Source organism: Aythya fuligula, chromosome 19, assembly GCF_009819795.1.
Source record: "Aythya fuligula isolate bAytFul2 chromosome 19, bAytFul2.pri, whole genome shotgun sequence".
Lineage (NCBI taxonomy): Eukaryota > Metazoa > Chordata > Aves > Anseriformes > Anatidae > Aythya > Aythya fuligula.
In genome coordinates this window covers 151,209-172,148 of record NC_045577.1, presented here as the reverse complement: position 1 = coordinate 172,148, position 20,940 = coordinate 151,209, and the positions used below count along the sequence as shown (strand labels likewise).

Below are 20,940 nucleotides of genomic sequence, written 5' to 3'. Positions count from 1 at the left end.
TTTTAGTTTTGGGGTTGCTAAGTACGAAGTAATGATAATATTTCTTTAAATGCAGAAAGTGAGCTCATTGAGGTGGTGGGGTTTTTGTTTGTTTTTGTGTTTTTTAGTGTTTCATGTAATATTGACTTTCTGAGAAGTCTCAAATATTTACAGACACTTTTGAGTGGCCTTTTGGATTAGCAGCCCTGATTCTAAAAGATTTTTTTCTGAGGTCATCAGTGTGCTTGAGTAGAGAATGGCAAAACTTTATATAGGTCAGCAACAATTTTTGTTTGCATGAGATGCAACATGATGTTATACTGCTTAGTTGAGAATCTGGTACATCAGAAAGAGTGAATGTCTTTCAGGAATTTTCAGTTTTCTCTGAAGCACTTTAAATCAGCTGTCAAACTGAAAAACTCATTGACATCATGTTACTTTAATTTCCTTTAAAACCTGTGTATTTTTAACTACATTGCAATGTTGTATCACTTACTGCAAGAGCTCTAATATTTCCATCTGTCTCTGCCAGACTTTAGTAGAAAATGCTTGTCATATTGAGTCACTGTTATTTTCTTTGTATTCCTAAAAGGATTGATGCAGCCCATTTGTTTAAAATCTCTGCAGTAAAGGTCTCTATACAAATAAATGCTTCCATAGTAGATCTCAGAAACCACTGTTGTGGGAAAGTTAATGAAGTTTGAAAAGGCTAGTCTATATTTGTAACACTCACAGAAGTAATACCATCGCAATTAAATGCATTGGCAATTTTGTTAGTGATGTATATTCTTCCATAAAAAGCCTCTTCCTTTTTTTCTGAAAAACAAACAAACAAAAAAACCTCTAAACCGTATAGAACAATGTTAAACATGAAAAATGAACTGCAGGTTAGTGGTTTAAGTATTCAGAGTACTCAGTCTGAAGCAAATGTTTCAGTGTTGAGCTTTTTGATAAAAGAAGCAAATGACTCTTACTCTTCTGATTAGCAAATTAAGCTCAGGCCAAAAAAAAATCATCCCAAACTATTCAGTGACCAGACTTTTTTTTTTTTTTTTTTTTTTTTTTAATAAGTTGTTATTTGGTGGGGAAAATAGCTCCAAGCTTATTCTTTCTCCTAAATATTAACTACTATTAAATAACAATTGCAGCGTTACCTTGAACAACTTGAGATGCTTGCACTTATGTTGTGCTTTGCATATGTTCTCAATCCTGTTTTTATGACTCAGAGGACACAAAATAGACATGACTGAGAAAGAAAAACGTAAACATTATACAATTACATTTGTGGATAGAGCTATAACAAGGAACAGACCATTGGCACACTCTTGGACCAGAGGAAGGACTGATTCTTTCTAAACTCATCCAGGAACTAGAATGTTTTCAACTTCCAGTTTACCACCTTTCTCAGTTAAGTCCAGTTAAAAAAGGTCGATTTTCTTCTGTTTTGTAACTTCAGTGACTCTTCAGTCATCTGCCTTGTATTTCTTTTTGCTTCAATTTGTTTATTGTAATCGTTTATTGTAATCTTTTTTTTTTTTTTTTTTTTTTTTTTTTTACGTATCATGATGATGCAGTATAGCATCTAGCACAAAATCATAGAATTATAGAATATCAGAGTTAGGAGGGGCCCACAAGGATCATTGATACTTTTGAAAATCTCAAAGGAATTGTAAATGTGCAGTTCAGAATGTACAAATGCAGGCAGGTTGTTACAGGTGCAAAAGTGCTTGGTAGAAGGGAAGCAAGCTGTTATATGTCCAGGAAAGATTCTTGTGTTTAAATCTTTTCTTAACAGAATTTTACTAAGACTGTAATTTACTTACTAAAAATACATAAACTATAGAGTTAATCAAAGGCAAGGCAAACAGATCTTCTCATGCTAATGGCTGTGTGAAACAAATGTGGCCTAGAGGCTTAACTATCAGATGGCTTTATGAATATTTCCTCATTTCCTATAGCTGTCATTTATGAGAGAATTCTAAATAAGGAACTAAGTAAGGTCTAGATGCATTGTGTGTGACTATGGTAAGACTAGAAAAAAGTTCATTTGATGAACCACCTAAGTGAGTAGCTCAAGATAGCTGTCTAGGAAAAATGTATTAATCTCTTTTTTCTTTATGCAAGTCTGTTAAATGTTGTTTTTTATTGATACTGATCACTGCTTTTCTGTAACAATACTAATGCAGTTTATTACAAGATTTCTTATTCTTTGATACAGAAAATTGAGGGGGAAGTTTTTTTTGTGAGGCTGCATTTTGACTGACTAATGTAGATTTCTAGGGCAGACAAGGTAGACTACTATTTCCTTTCCAACTTAGATTCATTTTAGTGCTGTTTCCATAATTTTTGTGAAAAAGGTTTAATTCATTTTTGATGTGCATATCAAAAATAAAATTAATTTAACTGTTAAGAGATTTTTTTTTCTTGTACTGTGTATCTGTTTTGCATGCATATGCTAAAATGATTTCCCACACCATACCTGCAGTTTTGGCTAAATGTACATTTTACAGATAGCATTTTTCAACTTATTACTGAAAAAAGTATAGCAAGTACCGAAGCTGACGAAGAATTCTCTACTTTCTAGATAATATTATTTCTAGATAATATATTGAAACCTATCTAGCTATTTTTAACTAAAAGAAATTCTGCCATGTGTCATTCTTTTCTGTAGCACAGTTAAATTCCAAGTTCAGAAGAACAATAGAAAGAAGAAATTGTCTTAAATCCTAAGAGCTATTACTGATTTAGTTATTAACTCTTAAGTTATTATTAAGTTAATCCTTGTGTTTAGCAATGATGACACTTAGGATCTGCTAGTGAAATACTCTATTCTTCATCAAATGAGCAAATAGCAACACTCCATATCAAAATGAGTAGATTATTGGTTAGAATCCTCTTGTTTCCTTTCTGTTCTATATATAATGGTTATGACTATAAAATAAATTATATCTGTAACTTTATGTTGTATTTATGAGGAACACCTAGAGTTTATTCCATTTTGTCTCTTTAAGATTCCCACTCATCTCTCTGTCTTGCTTATAAGATTCTTAGTACTGTTTTGCATTGGATTGATTAAATCACTGAAGAGGGTTACAGCTGTTCTTCCTGACAAATCTTTACTCTTAACAAAATGTGTGTACAGAATAAGGGAAAATCAATCAGAGCAGACATTAACTTATTAGGTGTTTTTGTTCCTTCCAGAACATCTTCTAAGTAGATACCAGAAACACCTAAAAAGAGGAAAAATATGTACAGCGTTATCACTCACCTGGTCAGAGAGCAGGAGCAAAGAGATTATTCATGGTGTGCATGTACACAGGACAAAGGACAGAAAAAAGACATACTGAGGAAAGTTTATTTAGCCTGACTTCATGCTGTATTGGGTTTACATGGCAAGGTTTTGGTAGCAGGGGGCTGCAGGGGTGGTCTCTGTGAAAAGAATCCAGAAGCTGCTGGTCTTGTTTCAGTTTGCTCCTGACAGATGGACCCTGTGGTAAGAACCCATATTGGAACAGTTCTTGAAGAGCTGCTGCCTGTGGGAAGGCCCACATAGGATCAGCTCAGGAAAGACTGTATCCCATGGGAGTGACCCCATGCTGGAACAGGGGAAGAAAGTTACTGTGAAGGAGGTGTAGAGATGAAAGTGCTATAGACTGACTGCAACCCCTGTTCCCCTGCGCCACTTGGAGGGGAGTAGGTGGAAGAGGGTGGATAGGGGGAAGGTGTTTTTAGTTTTGTTTGTTGTTTGTTTGTTTGTTTGTTTTGTTTTGTTTTTCCCTCACTGCTCAAGCTTGTTAGTAATAGGTAATAAATTACATTAATCTCCCTATGCTGAGTCTGTTTTGCCCATGAGGATAATTGTTTTGTTATCTCCCTGTCCTTATCTCAAGTGTTGAGCCCTTTTAATTATATTCTCTTCCCCTTTTCCTTTGAGGAGGGGAAGTGAGAGAGCAGTTGTAGTGGAGCTCAGATGCCCAGCTGAGTAAAACCATCATACGTGCCTTCTTGTGTATTTCATTAACACAAACTTCAAAGTTTCTAAAATAGGGATAGAATGAGCAGCACCTTTAAGTGTGTTTTATCCATAGCCAGCTCTGCTTTTTATACTTAGAATACTTCTGAAATTATCTGGAGTTGCCTAAACCAAATAATGTATCAACATGCCTGGGTAAATTTTGGAATCTACACATTTCCAGTTGTGCACACACAAATTTTCTGGAAACAGTTTAACCTGGCTATTAACATCTAAGAAAACAAATAACCCATCATTTCATTTTATGTTTTGTGAGTGATAGTTTTCTCTGCAGCCAAAACAAAGCATTCCTTCTAGTCATATCAATGTATTTTTTAAACTGAAGTTTGTATTTGCACCTAAAGTTTTCCCTGTATCTTGTACTAAAATGTGCAGTATGGGGGAATACTGAGATGGAACCGTTATCTGTATGTCGTAGTCCATGTCTTCACAATGCTGCCATGGTCACCTCAGCCACATTGTGATGAGAGGGTATCATAGTGATATACGTGCTGTTGTTCTGTAGAGTGTGGTTCAGAAAGATATATACAGATACTACCCCCCCCCCCCCAACTATGTTATGAGTTGTCAAGTAAATAACAATTATTGGAAGAGCAGCTGCATCCTTTTCTGCAAAGGTATATTATATCACAGTATCGTGGAATGGTTAAAGTTGGAAGATATTTCTGGAAGTCATCTGTCTCAATCCCCTGTTCAGGCAGGATGACCTAGAGCAGGTTGCCCCAGACCACATCCAGACAGCTTTTAAAGATCTCCAAGGAAGGATGCTCCACAACCTCTCTGGACAACCTGTTCTAGTACTCCATCACCCACACAGTAAAGCAGTGCTTTCTGATGTTCGGACAGACCCTCCTGTGTTCCAGTTTGTACCCATCGCCTCTTGTCCTGGCTCTGGGTACCTCTGGAAAGAGCCTGGCTCTATTCCTCTTTTGCACCTTCCCTTCAGGTATTTATGGGCATTGTTAAGATCCCTCCTGAGCCTCCTCTTCTCTAGGCTGAACAGTCCCAACTCTCCCTGCCTCTCCTCATAGCGGAGATTCTCCAGTCGCTTCATCAATTTTGTGGCCCTTTGCTGGACTCCGTGCAATATGTCCATGTCTCTGTTGTACTGGGGCACCCAGAACTGCCCACTGTGCTCCAGGTGTGGCCCCACCAGTGCTGAACAGAGGAGAAGGATCACCTACCTCTCTTGATGTGATGGTGATACTTAGTTCAATGTAGCTGAGAATACCATTAACCTTCTCAGCAGCAAAGGCACATTGCCAACTTAGCTTCTTGTTGAACTTTATGAGATCTTGTCAGGCCATTTCTCCATCCTGTTGAGGTCCCTCTGGATGACTGTGTGGCCCTTTGGTGAGTCAGACACTTCCCCCAGATTCATGTGATCTGCAAATTTACTGAGGGTTCACTATGCCCTGTCATCCAGATCAATAATGAACATTTTAAATATGACTGGACCCAGTACTGACCCCTGGGCTTCTCGTTACTGGTCTCCAACTGGACTCATGACTGTGAGCATATGTGTGCAATGCTTGATGATCGGTGATCTCAAAATCTGTTAATGAATTTAAAATAATAAGCACAGATATTTTATCTTAGAAAGGGCATAGTCTGCTGCATTCTCTAGCTAGGTTTCTGTCATCATGCATAGAGGTACCATTTGCAGGGCAGTTCCATAGCCACATCACCAGGTTATTACAGAATGGGGAAAAATGCACATAGAAAAAGGACCGTCTGGAGGTTATCTGGTTCAACCTCCTACTCAATGTTGGGCTTCCTTAAAATTAGGTTAGGATACAGAGGACCTTGTCCAGCTGTTTTGAAAATATCCAGAAATGGAAGTTCACAACCTTTCTGTGCAGTGTTGTAGTGCTTGACCCCTCTAACAGTGATTAATTTTTCTTACACACACACACTGCCCCAGCTGGGATTTCCACTGTTGCAATTTATTGCAGTTGCTTCTTGTCCTCTCACTGTGCATCTCTGAGAGGAGGGTCAAATCTTTCAATATTTTGTGGAAGTATTGTCTTTTTAAAATATGGTTATAAAGTGATTTTAGCTTGTGTTCCAACAGAGGTAACAAAGGTGACAACTATTTATACTTCCTTGTTTTCCTAAGAGTGTATAACAACATTATTTTTCATGAAGTAAAATAATTTTCAGAATGTTCACTAAAGCTATTGAATTATTTTTATTCTTGGTTTTCATTGTTTTGGTTTTAAGTTAGAATTGTATATTAGAGTTAATGCTATGTATATGCATTATATCAACACTGTTTCTGAACCTGTAAAGTGCATTTGCTGGAACAATCCCTAAGTTTTATCCTGATGAATGGTGTCTCCACTGAAAACTTACTTAAGTATTTTGGATGTCATAATTTTTGAGGAATTCTGGGCCTGTAACACAGTACCTATTTCTGTACCTATATCTGTACCTATTTCAGAGTTAAGATTCCAAAATAGTTTTTCTATGCTTTCCAGGTGTAAAAAAGCCCAGAGTCATAATCATAGAATAGAATCCTTCAGGTTAGAGAAGACTTCTAAGATTATCTAGTGCAAACTTTAACCTAGTACTAAAGTCCACCACTAAACCATGCTACAGAGTTCTAAATCTACACATTTCTTGAAGACGTGTAGAAAAATAATCTACGGCTATTTAACACTTCTTTGTTTTCTAGCACAGTCATAAAGATGTTCCCCAGTCTTCGGAATGAATGTTGCATTAGTGGGCTTGTAAATATTGGTATTAAGGTTTTTCTGGAGTACTGGGTATGCTCAGGCCTGTTCTGTACTTCTTTATCCAAGAGAATGTCAGTATCATCCAAAACTTTATTTGTTAATTTTGCTTGCGTACTTTTGCAGTGACATGGGAATTATAACAAATACTTACAGTACATTTTGATCCTTCATCTCATGTATTTTGTGTTTGTTTTTTTTTTCTTTATATCATTTAAGTTAAATCTATTTTTTTATATAATTTAATCTAATATCTGTGTGATGTTTTTAGATGTTTTGGTAGTCTTTCTGTGTGTTAATTTTTAGTTAAAGTTTCTATGAACTCTACTGGAGGCAGTGAATTTTTTTTAAGAACCTGTGGTTTTGCTTGTTGAATTCTACTTAGTACCTATCCTGAAGCTTGAGTGGTTCGGAGAAGAGGTTTAATAATAACCTAAAGTATTTGAAATGCTTCTTTAAGGTCCTAAATTTAGGTAATAAGTCACAATAACATAGAGAGAATCTACAAGGACAATGTCTCAGAATGATTTATGTATTTATTTATTTATTTGTCACAGATGACTGTGTTTCACAGATGTTTATTCTTAAATTACCCTTGTAATATTCAATACTTTGGCCATGTACTAACAAGCTCTTTAAATCTGCTTTACAAATGAGAAAAAGAATCTGACAATTTCTGGAATGCTTGTGGTCAGTAGTTTTGAATGAGGCAGGTAATTTTAAACATAATTCATCAGTGATCAATAACAGTTTCTCTAACTGATTTAAATATGATAGTATGCTTTCTATTTCCAAAATCTACATTAGAAGTTTCTAGTGACTTCTCAAGGCATTTTCTTGTATCTGTGGGATTTAATATGTGGACTCTTTCCAGGACCACTGAAGATTGAAGAAACTGCCAAATTTAATTTAAGCAGTTTTGTTTGTTGATTCAAAATTGTGTTAGTGAGTGGACACAAGTAATGTGTTTCTACTGTATGAATGCAATTAAAGTAGGTGGTAGAAATCAGTAAAAAAAAAAAAAAAAAAAAAAAAGTTTAAATACTCATGTAATATTTTAAGTTGATCAAGTATTGTATTTTTTTTTTCCTGTTGCACTTATGACAGAAATGGACTGTTTGATTTTTGTGTGTTTGATATTAAGATGATTACCACCAACTTCTCTGATGTGATCTCCAGACTCGTAAACACATACATTTCTTTAATATTAATGAAAATTGCTTCTGAAAGATGAAGCATGGATTGAAATCTATGGTGTGGAGTTCTCTACCCTTTTTGACATTGAACAAAGCTGTGTTGTTGCCACAGCAGTAAGTATCTGCATTTTTACTGTGTTAGAGTAGCATATCTTGTGGATTGTTCCTGATTTTTCACATTATTTGAATATAATTCTCCACAAGTTAAATAGGGCTGTGTGATGAGGAAATGGGGGGGAAAAAAGCTAAGACAAATGTAGTGATTACTTTTTGATAACTTTTGACTGCTTCATTAGAGGATTCTTTCTGTAACTTCTGTTGAAAGTATGGGCATATTTCAGAGATGATATTACTGTCTCTGGAAGAGACTTACATAGGGTACACTATCTTAAAAAATTTTTTTAACCTTTTCTTAGATTGAAACAAACCAATTCAATCTTTAACTGTTTTTAACCATAAATCCTACAACTCATGGTTGTAGGTACATTATTCATTAAATGGATGAGAAGAAAAATTACAGGATTGGGTAATTTTCTCTTGGTCCTTGGCACAGTGCTGTTTAATATAGTACTGGATAAACAGAGCAAGGAAGCTTTGGGAACTTAACTGGGAACTGTTGAAATTCCCAGTTAACTCACACTGTAATGACTTCAGAAGTTCTGAAGATATTAATTCATAGTTTTGTTATAGGATACTAATTTTCATTCGTTGCTCCCATGAGCGTTATAATGCATGCTGTTTCTCTATTTAATAATTGAAGTATTTGTCACTTAAAGAAAATTGCTATTTACGTGTGATATAATAAGTCTATACAGGAGAAGAGATAGGGACCTTCTGTTTTTAAAATTTTTTAAGTGTCTTTTAATGTAGCTAAAATTCTTTTGTGAATACAGTGTGAGACTCCATGGAACATAATGTGGCAGGGCAAAGGTTATGATAGCAGCCCAGAGATGCATAATCACCAGAAGGTTAGGCATGCATAATTACCTGAACTGTCTCACTGTAGTTGCAGAGAATGACAGGGGAGTACTAAAGATGGCAAAAAAAATGGAATAGTGAAATATATTTTCTAAGCAGAAATCTAAAATGAACTTAAATTAGGAAGAGATTGTTTTTGTTTTAATTAAGGACTTTAAGTTTCTGCTAATTATTTCTTAGACACATGAAAAAGTCATCTGTTTTCTGCATAGTTGCAACAAACAGGCTTTTGAGGAAGACACCAAAAGTTAAGGTGAGCCATCCTAAAAATATTGTTTGGAGAAGTTGAAAGTGATTTGTTGAAAAAAGTCTTCGCTGTCTGCGTAGAATGGAAGTGTAAATACAGCAGAGACACGTGTAAAGAATGTATACAGTGACAAGGAGAGATTAGATTTTCATCAGTGTATGAAAAATGAAAAGCTTAAGTAACAAAGCAAATGTACTAGGGGTCAAAGGTGATGATATATGTCATAGATGAGCCAAGTGTGCAGTGTTGCTGTATGTGAATCTGAACCTACTTTGGGTTAGTTTTAACATAGTAGAAATTTTTCTAACATGAGATCTAAAATGGAAAATCTGGGCAGGGTGAGTGAATTGTAGTAAAAGCATGTGATACATTGTAAGGAGTAGTTATATATAAACATCAAAGTCAGTGTTTCTTGGGAACATTTTGAAATTTGGAACTGTGTAATTAAAAATCATAAAATCATTTTATTGAAAAAATATTTTGTCCTTTTGACTTGGTCTCATAATCTTCAATGGTATATGTGAGTGGTACTGATGCTATGTTCTGGCTAGCTGTCATCAGATAGAAGTGATCCCATTCATTTGGCCTCTGGCCTGGCAATATCTATTACAATCACATGTTGTTGCCTTGGCAAAGATTCATGTTTAGTTGTTCTTAAAGTATTCTAAGTCCTACCAAGGCTAACTAGCATATACCTTTGGTTCAGTGGAAAAAATATTCCAGCCCTTAGTCCGTGGAAAAGATCCAAATTTTGTGAAACCAACAAAACCACAAAACTGTAGTATTTTCTCTGTCTATGAGCAAATCTCCTAAGAATGATGTCTTTTGCTTTTACAGACTGCTGACTGTAGTGATTTCAGCTTTCTACCAGTCAGTTAATTGATAAGTAGCTTTCTGTCTGTCCTCTGCTTTGTTTAGTATAGTAAAAGCTCACTACTGTGTGTGGGAAAAGGCTTGCTTAAATATGACTGACTAGATATTGGAAAAACATTTTTGTCTCGTCTGGTTTTCCTATCAAATCAGTGTTGTTATGCAACTTTTGTGGAGAGAAAAGTAAAATAATGGCATTCCATGGGTTTCCTGTTATGTGTGCTGGTTAACTATGTGTCTTGTAGACATTGCTTCCTACACTACAACTAACACTATACCTAGATGTACATGTCAAACCACAGCATATGTGCATTCAGGGGGTTCTAGATTGTGGATATCTTTAGAAAGTGTATGTGATGATATGTAGAGAGCTACATTTGTCTGTTAAAACATTTAGCTTTTGTTCTCCTTTTATAGCATGTGTTTGTAGTTATCACAGTAATGGTATAATGTAAAATGCTGAAGATTATTATAGCATTTGATCAAAATGCTAAGTAGATACAACAAATTGAAGTCTCCAGGCTAATCCGAAATACTTCATCAGCTAGTTGTTGAAACACAACTAGTGTTGAAACACTGTGTTTAAACACACAGTGTTTAAAACTTAATGTTCATGCAAGTTTTGAAGCTTATATTCTTGTTCTGAGCTTCAGAATTGGGTGAAGCTGAATAACCACTCATTTCAGGAGGTTTTGGATTGTGTTTCTTAAGAGCATGTTGTTAGTATCCTTTGGACTTCGATGCATCTCCAAAGTATCCATCTTATTGTTCACCTCAGTGTTATTTTCATTTTCTCTTTCTTGGAAGCCATGAGTAAAAAAAATAATAGGAGAAGCTTACGGGTGAATCAAAAACAAAAACAAAAACCATGAATATATAGGCATGGGTTCTGTATCCTGCTGAATACTGCAGTTCCCTTAAATACTTTTTTAATAAAACTTGGAAAGTTGTAGTCTAGTGGATGAAGGACTCAAAATGCATGATCTGGCTGGCACTGGCTACTACATTTCAAATTGACTTTTCGGTTGTACTTCAGCTTCCCTGTTGGTAATCTTACTGCTTCTTTTTAGTTCTACAGTAAAAATTAAGAGCTAGGTACTACAGCTCTTTTTGTCAATTTAAAAAAAAAAAAATCACTCTCCTTTACACAATGTAATTTCCAATGAGTAATGTAATAATGGATTACTGGGCCATGCTTTTCTTAACCAGAGTTGTTATTTCCATGATATCATAAACTAATGAATACTGTATTGTCCACATACAACAACCAGCTGCAAAATTGGTTTTAGTGACAATGGAGAAAAGACAGCATCACTGGAAAATGTTTTGCCTGTGGAAGCAGCTGCCCATGAGCTCACCCTCTGGAAAATATCCTGATGGCTTCACATCTTAGAGAGCTTTTTCTGTGCACAGTAGCACAAATATAAGCCAAGGTTTGGAAAGCTAGCGCTGTGTGTTTTCTTTGGCATATGGCACATCTAAGCCTTTCCTTTGAGAGGCAAGTCTTGAAGTCTTTTGCTGAGTGGAAATTTGTGTTTCCTCTGAGCAAAGTAAATTGATTCTCATCAATTCATCTATTCCAGTCATCACATCATATATATATAGAACAGTTCACATTGCCATTGCACAGATGAAGGCTGGCAATGCTTCAAAAATTAAAATAAAAAACTAGTCCTTTTTATTTTAAAAGGGGGGAGAGGGACACCATTGAACAGGTGTAGCTTAATGTATATTTTAAAAAATAATGTGAATATTACATTCTAGCATACTACATTCAGTTTAATTTATTATTGGCATCCATCAGTTTAATTTCTGACATCCTGCACCTCACTACCCACAGAAAGCCCATTTTCCTGACACTTTTCTTTGCAACATAAAGGACCTTTGCTGACACCCCCACACACACACAGTTCTTTCTGTTGTTCTTGTATCTCATCAGTCCTCATCTATATATTGTCTTGCAAAAATACTGTTTGTCCTCAAGAAATGCTTATTAGTGATGGTAGAGATCTAGAAGGTGTTTGTACCCTTTATATGAATGAAAATAGCAACAGACTTGGTCAAAACAACTAGACATGAACCAAGCTGCCATAAGCCATGGCACAACACAGAGGCCCTGGGCAAATAGGATCTTCACAGTCTTCCATACTTTTTTGCATCCGAGGCTTGCTTACTACTAGGAGATGACATTAAAATAATTTGTTTTGACTGAATAGACTTAAAACACTTCCAAAGATCTGACTTCTATCACTAACTAATGCAAGCGTATTAAATTTCTCTCAGGGAGAAGTGTGTTGCTTAGACATGCTCCATGCAAATCGTTATAATGGCCTTCATTCCCTTTGAGAAAATTCTGCTTGACTAGCATAGTCACATTTTCTGTTGTTTTAATAGCTGGAATTTATTGAGAAAATTTAATGTGCTGAGGCTGTAAGAGTGTAACTGAGCCAGTTAACTATTTTTCTGAAACTGTAAGAGTGTTCTTTTCAAGGCAGGGCAAGAAAACATGGAGAAAAGAAGTCATTAATTATATACATGCTTAAAAAAGATTTTCCATAATCTGATATAGAAATAAGGCAGATTTTTATGCTGCATAAGTTATTTTCCTACTCTAAAGGAGCGTTTCTTTCATCGTTATGCAACAAAGAAACAATAGCTTTGCTATGCAGCTCGTAAAATAGTTTAGGAATAGCTTAGGTTAAATTCTGCCTTTTAGCTGACCCTAAATGTTTAAGCAATCCTTTAAAGAAAAAACAGGCTGAAATAATGTTTTTGAAACCCTGTTGTAATAGCTGCAGTTATCCGTGAATGAAGCACATGCAGTGATTTCTGTTCAGTCTATTTGAATGCCACGTTAACAGCAGGCTCAGTACATTTTGTACAGCATTTTCTCACTGCATTCTTAAAGGGTTTCCCTTCCAGCATCACTGAGGTCAGTGAGAGTTTTGTTAATGACATCTGAGACTAGGAGACTATGCTGTTTATCTTTTTAGCTAAATTATAGGGCCAAAAAATAGCAGCAAGGCAGGCAAAGACTTCTGTGATGCTTGGTTTTCTAACCAAGCATCTGTGTCTTCTTACAGTGAGTATTCTGAATACTGACTTATGAAAAATATTTAATCTGTAAAAAATTATTGCTTTCAAAACATATTTACTATCCCTTCCTCTCAATCTTTGGAAATAAGAATTAGCTCTTTCAAAGAAAGAATCTGTGATTTTAGGTATTAGGAGTTTCAGGCAAGCTTCAACAGAGGTGGAAGAACAAACCACACCTGAATAGGAAGTGTCTGGGACCTCTTGGAAATCAAGTACAGGGAATTTGAGTCCCAAGACTTGAGCCGTCAGTAGTAACTTGTAACATGAGTGTAATAAGCTTACACAGAAATCTTTAATAGGTATTTTTTGATGGGTTGTTTGTTAACTTAGAAGGAACTAAAGCTATATTTTGTATGTTTTTTCTGGTCTGGAGTAACAGCTATAAACTTGCAGTGCTTTTATACTCAGAACTTATATAAACAATGAGCAGATATTCCTGAAAAGCTGTTTGTTTTTGAAAAGGATTAAATGCTTCACGTCCAACCCTCCGTGCAAAGCTGCACAGGCAGATTTTGTGTCAAGACTGTCCTGCACATAGCTATGAGATGCAGTGAACTTCTGTGCTGTTATTACAGTTTGCAACACAGTTCTCCCACAGAGCCAAAATTTTATCATAAATTCCAGAGGAAGTTCTCAGCTGAATTTGAAAGATGGAATGGAAACCTACTGTAAACAATCAAGAGGATACCAGTAGTGCTCTTATTTAAGTGAGAGAACGTTGGTAGAATAGGTTGCTTACATGTGATAATGGATCAGCTGAAAAGCCAGAAATGTTAGGGTATATTTAGTTCTCAGGTTGACTTACCTCTTGCTTCTTGAAAAGGTTTTCTGAAGCTAATTTAATTTTCTGATTGTTGTTGTTCATAATATTTTTACATGTAATATTTCTGTTCTTACTTACTTTAAGCGGGTAATTCTAATGCTTTAAAAGAATCTGTAGACTTATGTAAATGGTTGTAGATTTCACCCATTAATCATATGGTGAATTTCTGCTTTGTACATGAGAGTGTAATAGTGCATTTGCTTCTTTGCAATAGCATTTCCTGTTTATTAGGTCTCCTATTTTTGTTTGGTAGCAAAATGAGGGACTGTTCTCTTGTTCTGTGGGTACGATTCATTATTTTACAATGCATTTTGCTGTCTTGTGTGTGTATGATGTTGGGGGGGAGGATTATAGAGAAAACAGTCCAGATTCTTCTCAGAGTAGCACAGCAAAAGGGCAAGAGGCAGCAGTCACAAGTTTCCAGTCACATGTGGGAAATTACAGCTGCATATAAGCAAAAAGAAAAATTACTATTAGAATGGTTTGGGAGCACTGGATTAAGTTAATCAGTCTCCATCCCTAAGCTTGACTTGGTAAGGCTGATAGTGTTTTCAGCTTTGATTTACTGATGCTTTGAGCATAAGATTGGACTAGATGAGCTCTGGAGGCAGGTCACTTTTGACCTAAATTATCCTATTATTTGTGCCAGTACAAAGCATGCATAAAATGTAACCAGATTGGAATGGTGAGATTCTAATTCTTCTCTGAAAAAATCTCATTGCACTGCTATAAAAAGATTTTAGAGAATCTATAAATGTGACATACTTTTACACATATTTATCTCATCATTATTCTTTTCTGCCTTTTAACCTCACCCACCTTCTTTGTAAACTGAGGTTAGAAAAGGAATTATGTATGTGAATTAGTAATAGTATGAAGAAAAAAGTAAATATTTTTGAGGTAGAACTTCAGTTTTGGAAATTCTGGGAGTGTTTTCAAAAATAGAGATATCTAGTTCAGAAAGAATGAAGTTATCATTCAGTGGAAGTACTGATTTTGATTTGAAACAAGTAATAGTTGTTTAATATTTAGTTAGTAATACAACTGTCTTCTACAGATCACTTGGTAATTCCTCATATAAGAGGCAGTTTGCACACACATAGCACACTTCTTTGCCCAGTCCCTAGCAAATACATACAGAATTCATGTAGACTTTTCTCTCTGTAATCTACTTTTTTCTTCTACCAGTTGAATTTGAACCCAAAAAAGTCTGTACAACCAAGGCTTATATCAGGTTAAGTTTCTGGGTCTGCAATATTGTTTGGGCTTTTAGAGCTTTTTAGTTTTGTTTTGATTTCTTCTGTAGTTTGGGGGAAGGTGTTTCTGGGAGATGTTTTAGAAGGATGTTGGGTCAGACCTCCATGACACTATTTTTAGCTGTCCTTCTAACATTTTAGTTAATGTTTATCTTCTGTAATGTTTTAAGAAGTTTTTCTGTCATTGGTAGGAATTGAATACTATGTCTTTTTGTAGCAAGTGTCAGAAAGTATATGCTGACAGCGCTGTTACTGAACCATGAGAATATGTGAATTGAATGTTAAGTTGCAATGTTGTAAAAAGCTGCAGGTTCACAAAAAGGTGTCTCAAGGGCTCATGCATTACAATTGCTATGTGCTGTTGTTTCCATGGATTCTGCCTCAGTAGAGAGGACCTCATCTCGATCTACAGCTTCCTTGCGAGGGGAAATGGAGAGGCAGGTGACCTATTCTCCATAATCACCAGTGATAGGACCCACAGGAACGGTATTAAGCTGAGGCAGGGGAAGTTTAGCCTGGACATCAGGAAGAGGTTCTTCACTGAGAGGATGGTCGCACACTGGAACAGGCTCTGCAGGGAAGTAGTCACTGCACCAAGCCTGTCGGAATTTAAGAAGCAATTGGACTGTGAACTTAGTCACGTGGTCTAAACTTTTGGGTAGACCTGTGTGGTGCCAGGAGTTGGACTTGATGATCCTTATGGGTCCCTTTCAACTCGGGATATTCTATGATTCTGTGATTCTTTTTAGAGTGCAATTTTAGAATGATTCTATTTCAGATATAACAGAAGATTCAAGTATTTCTACTTAGCTTGCTTTGGCTTTTAAATGATTTTTTTTTTATGAGGAAATGTGATCTGTTGCTAACTGAAGTTTGAAATCAATAGCCAAGAGATTTTGAGATAGCCAGAGAAAGGAGCTGATATGATTCGGTTTTATTAGAGCCGTGTCTCAAAGCAGGTAAATTAATATGTGGCTACAAAATATGTTTTGACCATGTTTGTATCAACTAAAAAAAAAAACTAGGTAATATGTACCCACCTTTAGATGACAGCTCCCTGTACACGATATACAAAAATCACTTTAAGGACTGCTGCTTTGAGATGCCTCCATTGGTCTACACCTTAATACAATCTGGAATGCTTAACAGAGTCTTAGCAAATTATATACACTGTTTTGCACAAATATTTTTTTCTTATTTTTAATTCATACAGAGTCATTAAGTTTTGGTATGCAAAAAGATTGATTTAGTCAATGTGCTAGAACTTACTTATATTTTGCTTTAAGTTCATGGTGTAAACTGTGCTTTCCCCTTTGGAATACACAGCTTCCTGCAGAATCTGATCTGCACTGTGTTCTTTCAGTAGAAATGAGAATACTGAAGACTATATAAAAAGACTTCCACTGGAAATTGGTATGACGGTATTTAGGTTGTATCCACTTCGTTATTATTTATCACTACCGGCAGTGGCTGTGTGTTTGTGTAAATTTTGTATGAATTGCTTGCAAACACTTCTTTTCAAAGTTACAGGATTACAAATTTAAGCACTTCGTACTTCCTGCAGATTAAGCATGCAGTTATGTATTTTTTTAGGAAAAAAAAAAGTAAAACTTATTTTTTAAGAGTGAATGAAGTTACACTTCCTTGTATTATCTAGTTTGGGTATGTCTGGCATATGGCTCCATGAAGAGTCAGAAGAGCACCAAGTCTCCTTTATGTATACAGCGATTGCTCTCACTAATCTCAGATCTTAGTCTCAGAGAGCTGTTTTAACCAAGGACATGTCAAAGATGACAGTGTGTTGTTACAACTCTGTTTTAGCAGACTATATATTCTGCTTCCCTGAAAGGTGAAGTACTGTGGATTAGGATTTTGTTCCTTCCTATGAATTGTGGTTTAACCCCAGCAGGCAGCTAAGTACCTCACACCCACTTGCTCATTCTCCCCAGGTGGGATGGGGGAGAGAATCAGAGAGGTAAAAGTGCAAGAACTCATGGCTTGAGAGAGACAGTTTATCAGGTAAAGCAAAAGCTACGTGTTCAAGCAAAGCAAGAAATTCACTCAGTACTTCCAATCAACAGGCAGACACTCAGCCACTTCCAGGAAAGCAGGGCTCATCACACGTAAAGATTTCTTGGGAAGACAAATGCCATCACTCCAAGTGCCCCCCCTTCCTCCTATAGCCCAGCTTTTATTGCTGAGTATGACACTATATGGTATGGAATATCCCTTTGGTCAGCTGGGGACACCCCCAGACTCCTCACTGGCAGAGCAGTATGACGAGCTGAAAAGTCCTTGACTCAAGGTAAGCACTGCTCTGCAGCAATAACAAACATTGGTGTGCCACTATTTTCCTCAAAAATCCAAAATAGCCTCTACAAAGAAAATGAACTATATCCCACCCAAAGTCATGAGAATGTCCATGCCTTATGCCATACCATTTATGTCATGCTCAGGACCCAAACTTTCCAATACATCCTCATTAATCACCACCCTTTGATTAATACACAAATTTAATTCCCTTAATCTGTGTACCACTATGGGCACTATGATCTGCATCAGAGACCTGATCGACAAAAAGCGTAGCTAGAAGTACTCGAAGTAATTTCACACACACCACAGAGAGCTTCTCTACTACTTCCCAGCCTTCACTCAGCTGAAGTACTAAAACAAATTAGATTTAAGTATCCTCAGAGAAGGCAAGTGTTTCTTCCTCCTCTTCATTTAAGTGCATTCAGAAAGTTACTGAAGTAAACAGATAAGCCTTGCATTGTGTTTTCATACTACCTTTTGTGAGTTTTCTCACAGAATTACCATTCAATTATTGAGTTCAAAACTAAAACTTTCCATGCTATTGCAGTGATTTTTCAGTTTTCTCAAACTTGATGATTTTATGTTGAATATACTTCCCAATTGGTGTTTGTCCTTTGTTTGCAATGACTTTCTAACTGTCTACAGCTGTAAATGAAGTTTATAAACCATAGTGATACGAGTGAAACTGAAAGGTGTGTGTTGATAAAGTGCAGTTGGGTACCATGCAAGAACTGTTACGAATTCATTTTGGTCTTACTCCAGACTTTTTTTTTTTTTCCTTGCCTACTAGATAAAGGTAAAAGTACTGTACAGTCGAGACCAACTCTGCAAAATACTTGCCTACAAAATAGTTAATGAGAGGTATATTTCTGATGATGAAGATAGTTGACATCTTGCCACACTTTACTCCTACATATAACATGCTTCTTTATCAACCAAGAACAACATTTTGTCTAGTTAGCCAGTGCTCTGGAGAAGAATCTCCAAAGAGAAAAATCCTGATTTTTCCTGATTAGCAACTACAATAATCGCCATCTTCCTGTATTTGCAGAGAAATCCAAGGCCTTGGCAAGTAACCACACCATTTTTTCAACAAAGAAATTAATAAATCAAACCCTTTTTCTTACACCTTTTTAAATTATAATCAAAGCCAAAAGGTAATTTCCCTTTGTGTTTTACCAAATACAGCTTGAAGTCTCAGCAAATGCATGTAATAATGTCTGAATGTAGTAAATGGTGGCAGACCTAGAAGGCAGTACAGTGCAGTGCTAAACTGTTCATTGTTCCCAGAGGCTGTTGTACTTGCTGTCAGTTACACCCAGACTCCCTTCACTCTCATCAGTAGTTTGTGGCAGATGACCGTCTGGTTTTTTAGTGTCGTTGTTATGGTTCTGCAAATTGCTCATAGTAGACATCAGGTTATGTATAAGTCCAAATGAACAAAACTTTTTCTGTCCTTTTTTTTTTTTTTAAGATAAGGAGTTAAAACACTAATGACATTTTTGAACATGTTAATTTCAAGCTCTCCTTTATTTAATGCACCCAGTATATAATAGTGGTCAAGAGTTGCTGGCTGTTCTGTTCATTAATAATTATGCAACTCTTTCTGTATGAAACACTAGATCAATTGATCAATTGATTTGTTTGTTTTAGGAATTTATCTCTTGGACTTAATCTACATTGATTCTGCATATCCTGCTTCAGGCAGCATTATGGAGAATGAACAAAGGTCCAATCAAATGAACAATATTCTCCGAATAATAGCTGATCTGCAAGTCTCCTGTAACTATGGTTGGTAACTTTTTTTACACCTAATAGTCTTAACTAAAACTTATATAATACAAAAACGTGATAACAGGTTTCACCCGTGTAAAGGCAACACAGGATGCTAACATTAGTGGAGTTGGACAATAAGTGCTATAGCTTCCCTTTCCATGTAGTTTCAATCCTACTGGTAAATCAGGCAAATGAGCATGTATTCTAAATTCTAAATTTTGAGAGCTGTGGCGGAAGTTGTGCAGAGTATACTGGTATGCGTATGGACTAGAAGTGGCATATTTTCAAACACAGCTGAAAGTACAGACAGAAATATCTCAATATCTTTCCTTTTATTTGCAGTAGATTGGATGTTTTTGGAGTGTACAGTATGTTAATTTCATCCTCGTTGTTAGTATCCTGACATTTACAAAATGAAATACACATATTCTAATCTATACAACAGTTGTTAAATTCCGTGTTAAATTTTTCACATATCTCATTTGGAGAGGAAGATGAGGGCTGCTTCTGTTTGTTAAAAAGATTTTGCTCTAAGATTGATTTCTGCAATTTTAGCCTGTTATGTGAAGCTGTACATGTATGTCAAGAGACATGGTTCTTTCAGGGTCTTGATGAATACAGAGCATACCATTGATGACTTAATATGAATTTCCATTGCTTGAACATGGAACTATCTGGAAAACCTTGACAGCAGCTGTACCATTTAATTGAATAAATTCAGAACATATAAATGGTACAGTTTTGGAGCGTTTTGAATCAAAAAAAAAACTTATATTATGAAAGATATTACTCTTAAATATATACTTATATATTTATATGTAAGTATATATATATATATACTTATTACTCTTAAAGATATACTTATATTATGAGAGATATTACTCACGTATGCTTAAGTATCCCTTGTCCTTTGTTGTAGATTTTGATATTACAAATTATTTAAAGCTAGGAATTAGGCATAATAATGTATGAGTCTGAAGAGCTAGATTATTATTCATCTGTCGTGTTCTTATTGTGACTTTGATTTTGTCTGAATATTTCGACAAAGAAACCTCCTTACTTCACTGACCCTATCTTTTGGGAGTTATGACAGTTTCTTTCATTGCTATTTATTAATTTTGAATGCTTTTGTTAAAATCAGAATGAAAATTAAAATGTGTCCTTGAAGAAACAATCTTCTGTAATAACATGTGCTTTTAAAACATTTGTTGTTATGAAACCATAAAAAATCACATAGTACAAGAACCATGTGTTGCTGTCCATACACCATACCCTCAAAAGATTTTTCTTTCTGAATTTAGTATCTTTGTATCTTAAGCATTGTAATTTTTGAAGTCTTCTCACCTTGTGCATATGAGAATCAGTAATAGCCATTGTTGCAGGCTTTAATTTTCCCCCACAAAAGTTAGTACAAACTCCACGCAGGGCTTGCATCAAAGTAACTCTTTTCTGCTTTTGACGTAGCATATAATATCATCCTGTAATCTTCCTGATGATGAAATATATCTGTGTTTTCTTTAACAACTGAGCATCACTTTCACTTAATCAAATATTTAACATCCTTTTAGAGACCAAGCAATAATTCTGCCTGATTTATTCTTTAGGAAATATCACATTCTATGTTTACATTGAGATAAC

At 35.7% G+C, this 20,940-nt stretch overlaps 1 protein-coding gene across 7 annotated transcripts in view; it reads left to right on the top strand.

The window, feature by feature from the left end:
* Positions 1-20,940, top strand: part of RALGPS1 (Ral GEF with PH domain and SH3 binding motif 1) — a 132,135-nt gene that overhangs the window by 80,024 nt on the left and 31,171 nt on the right. For all 7 annotated transcript variants that reach the window (XM_032200134.1, XM_032200132.1, XM_032200133.1 and 4 more), the window contains one exon: positions 19,180-19,317. In XM_032200134.1, coding sequence (XP_032056025.1) covers positions 19,180-19,317 — 138 coding nt within the window. The remainder of the gene's footprint in view (positions 1-19,179; positions 19,318-20,940) is intronic.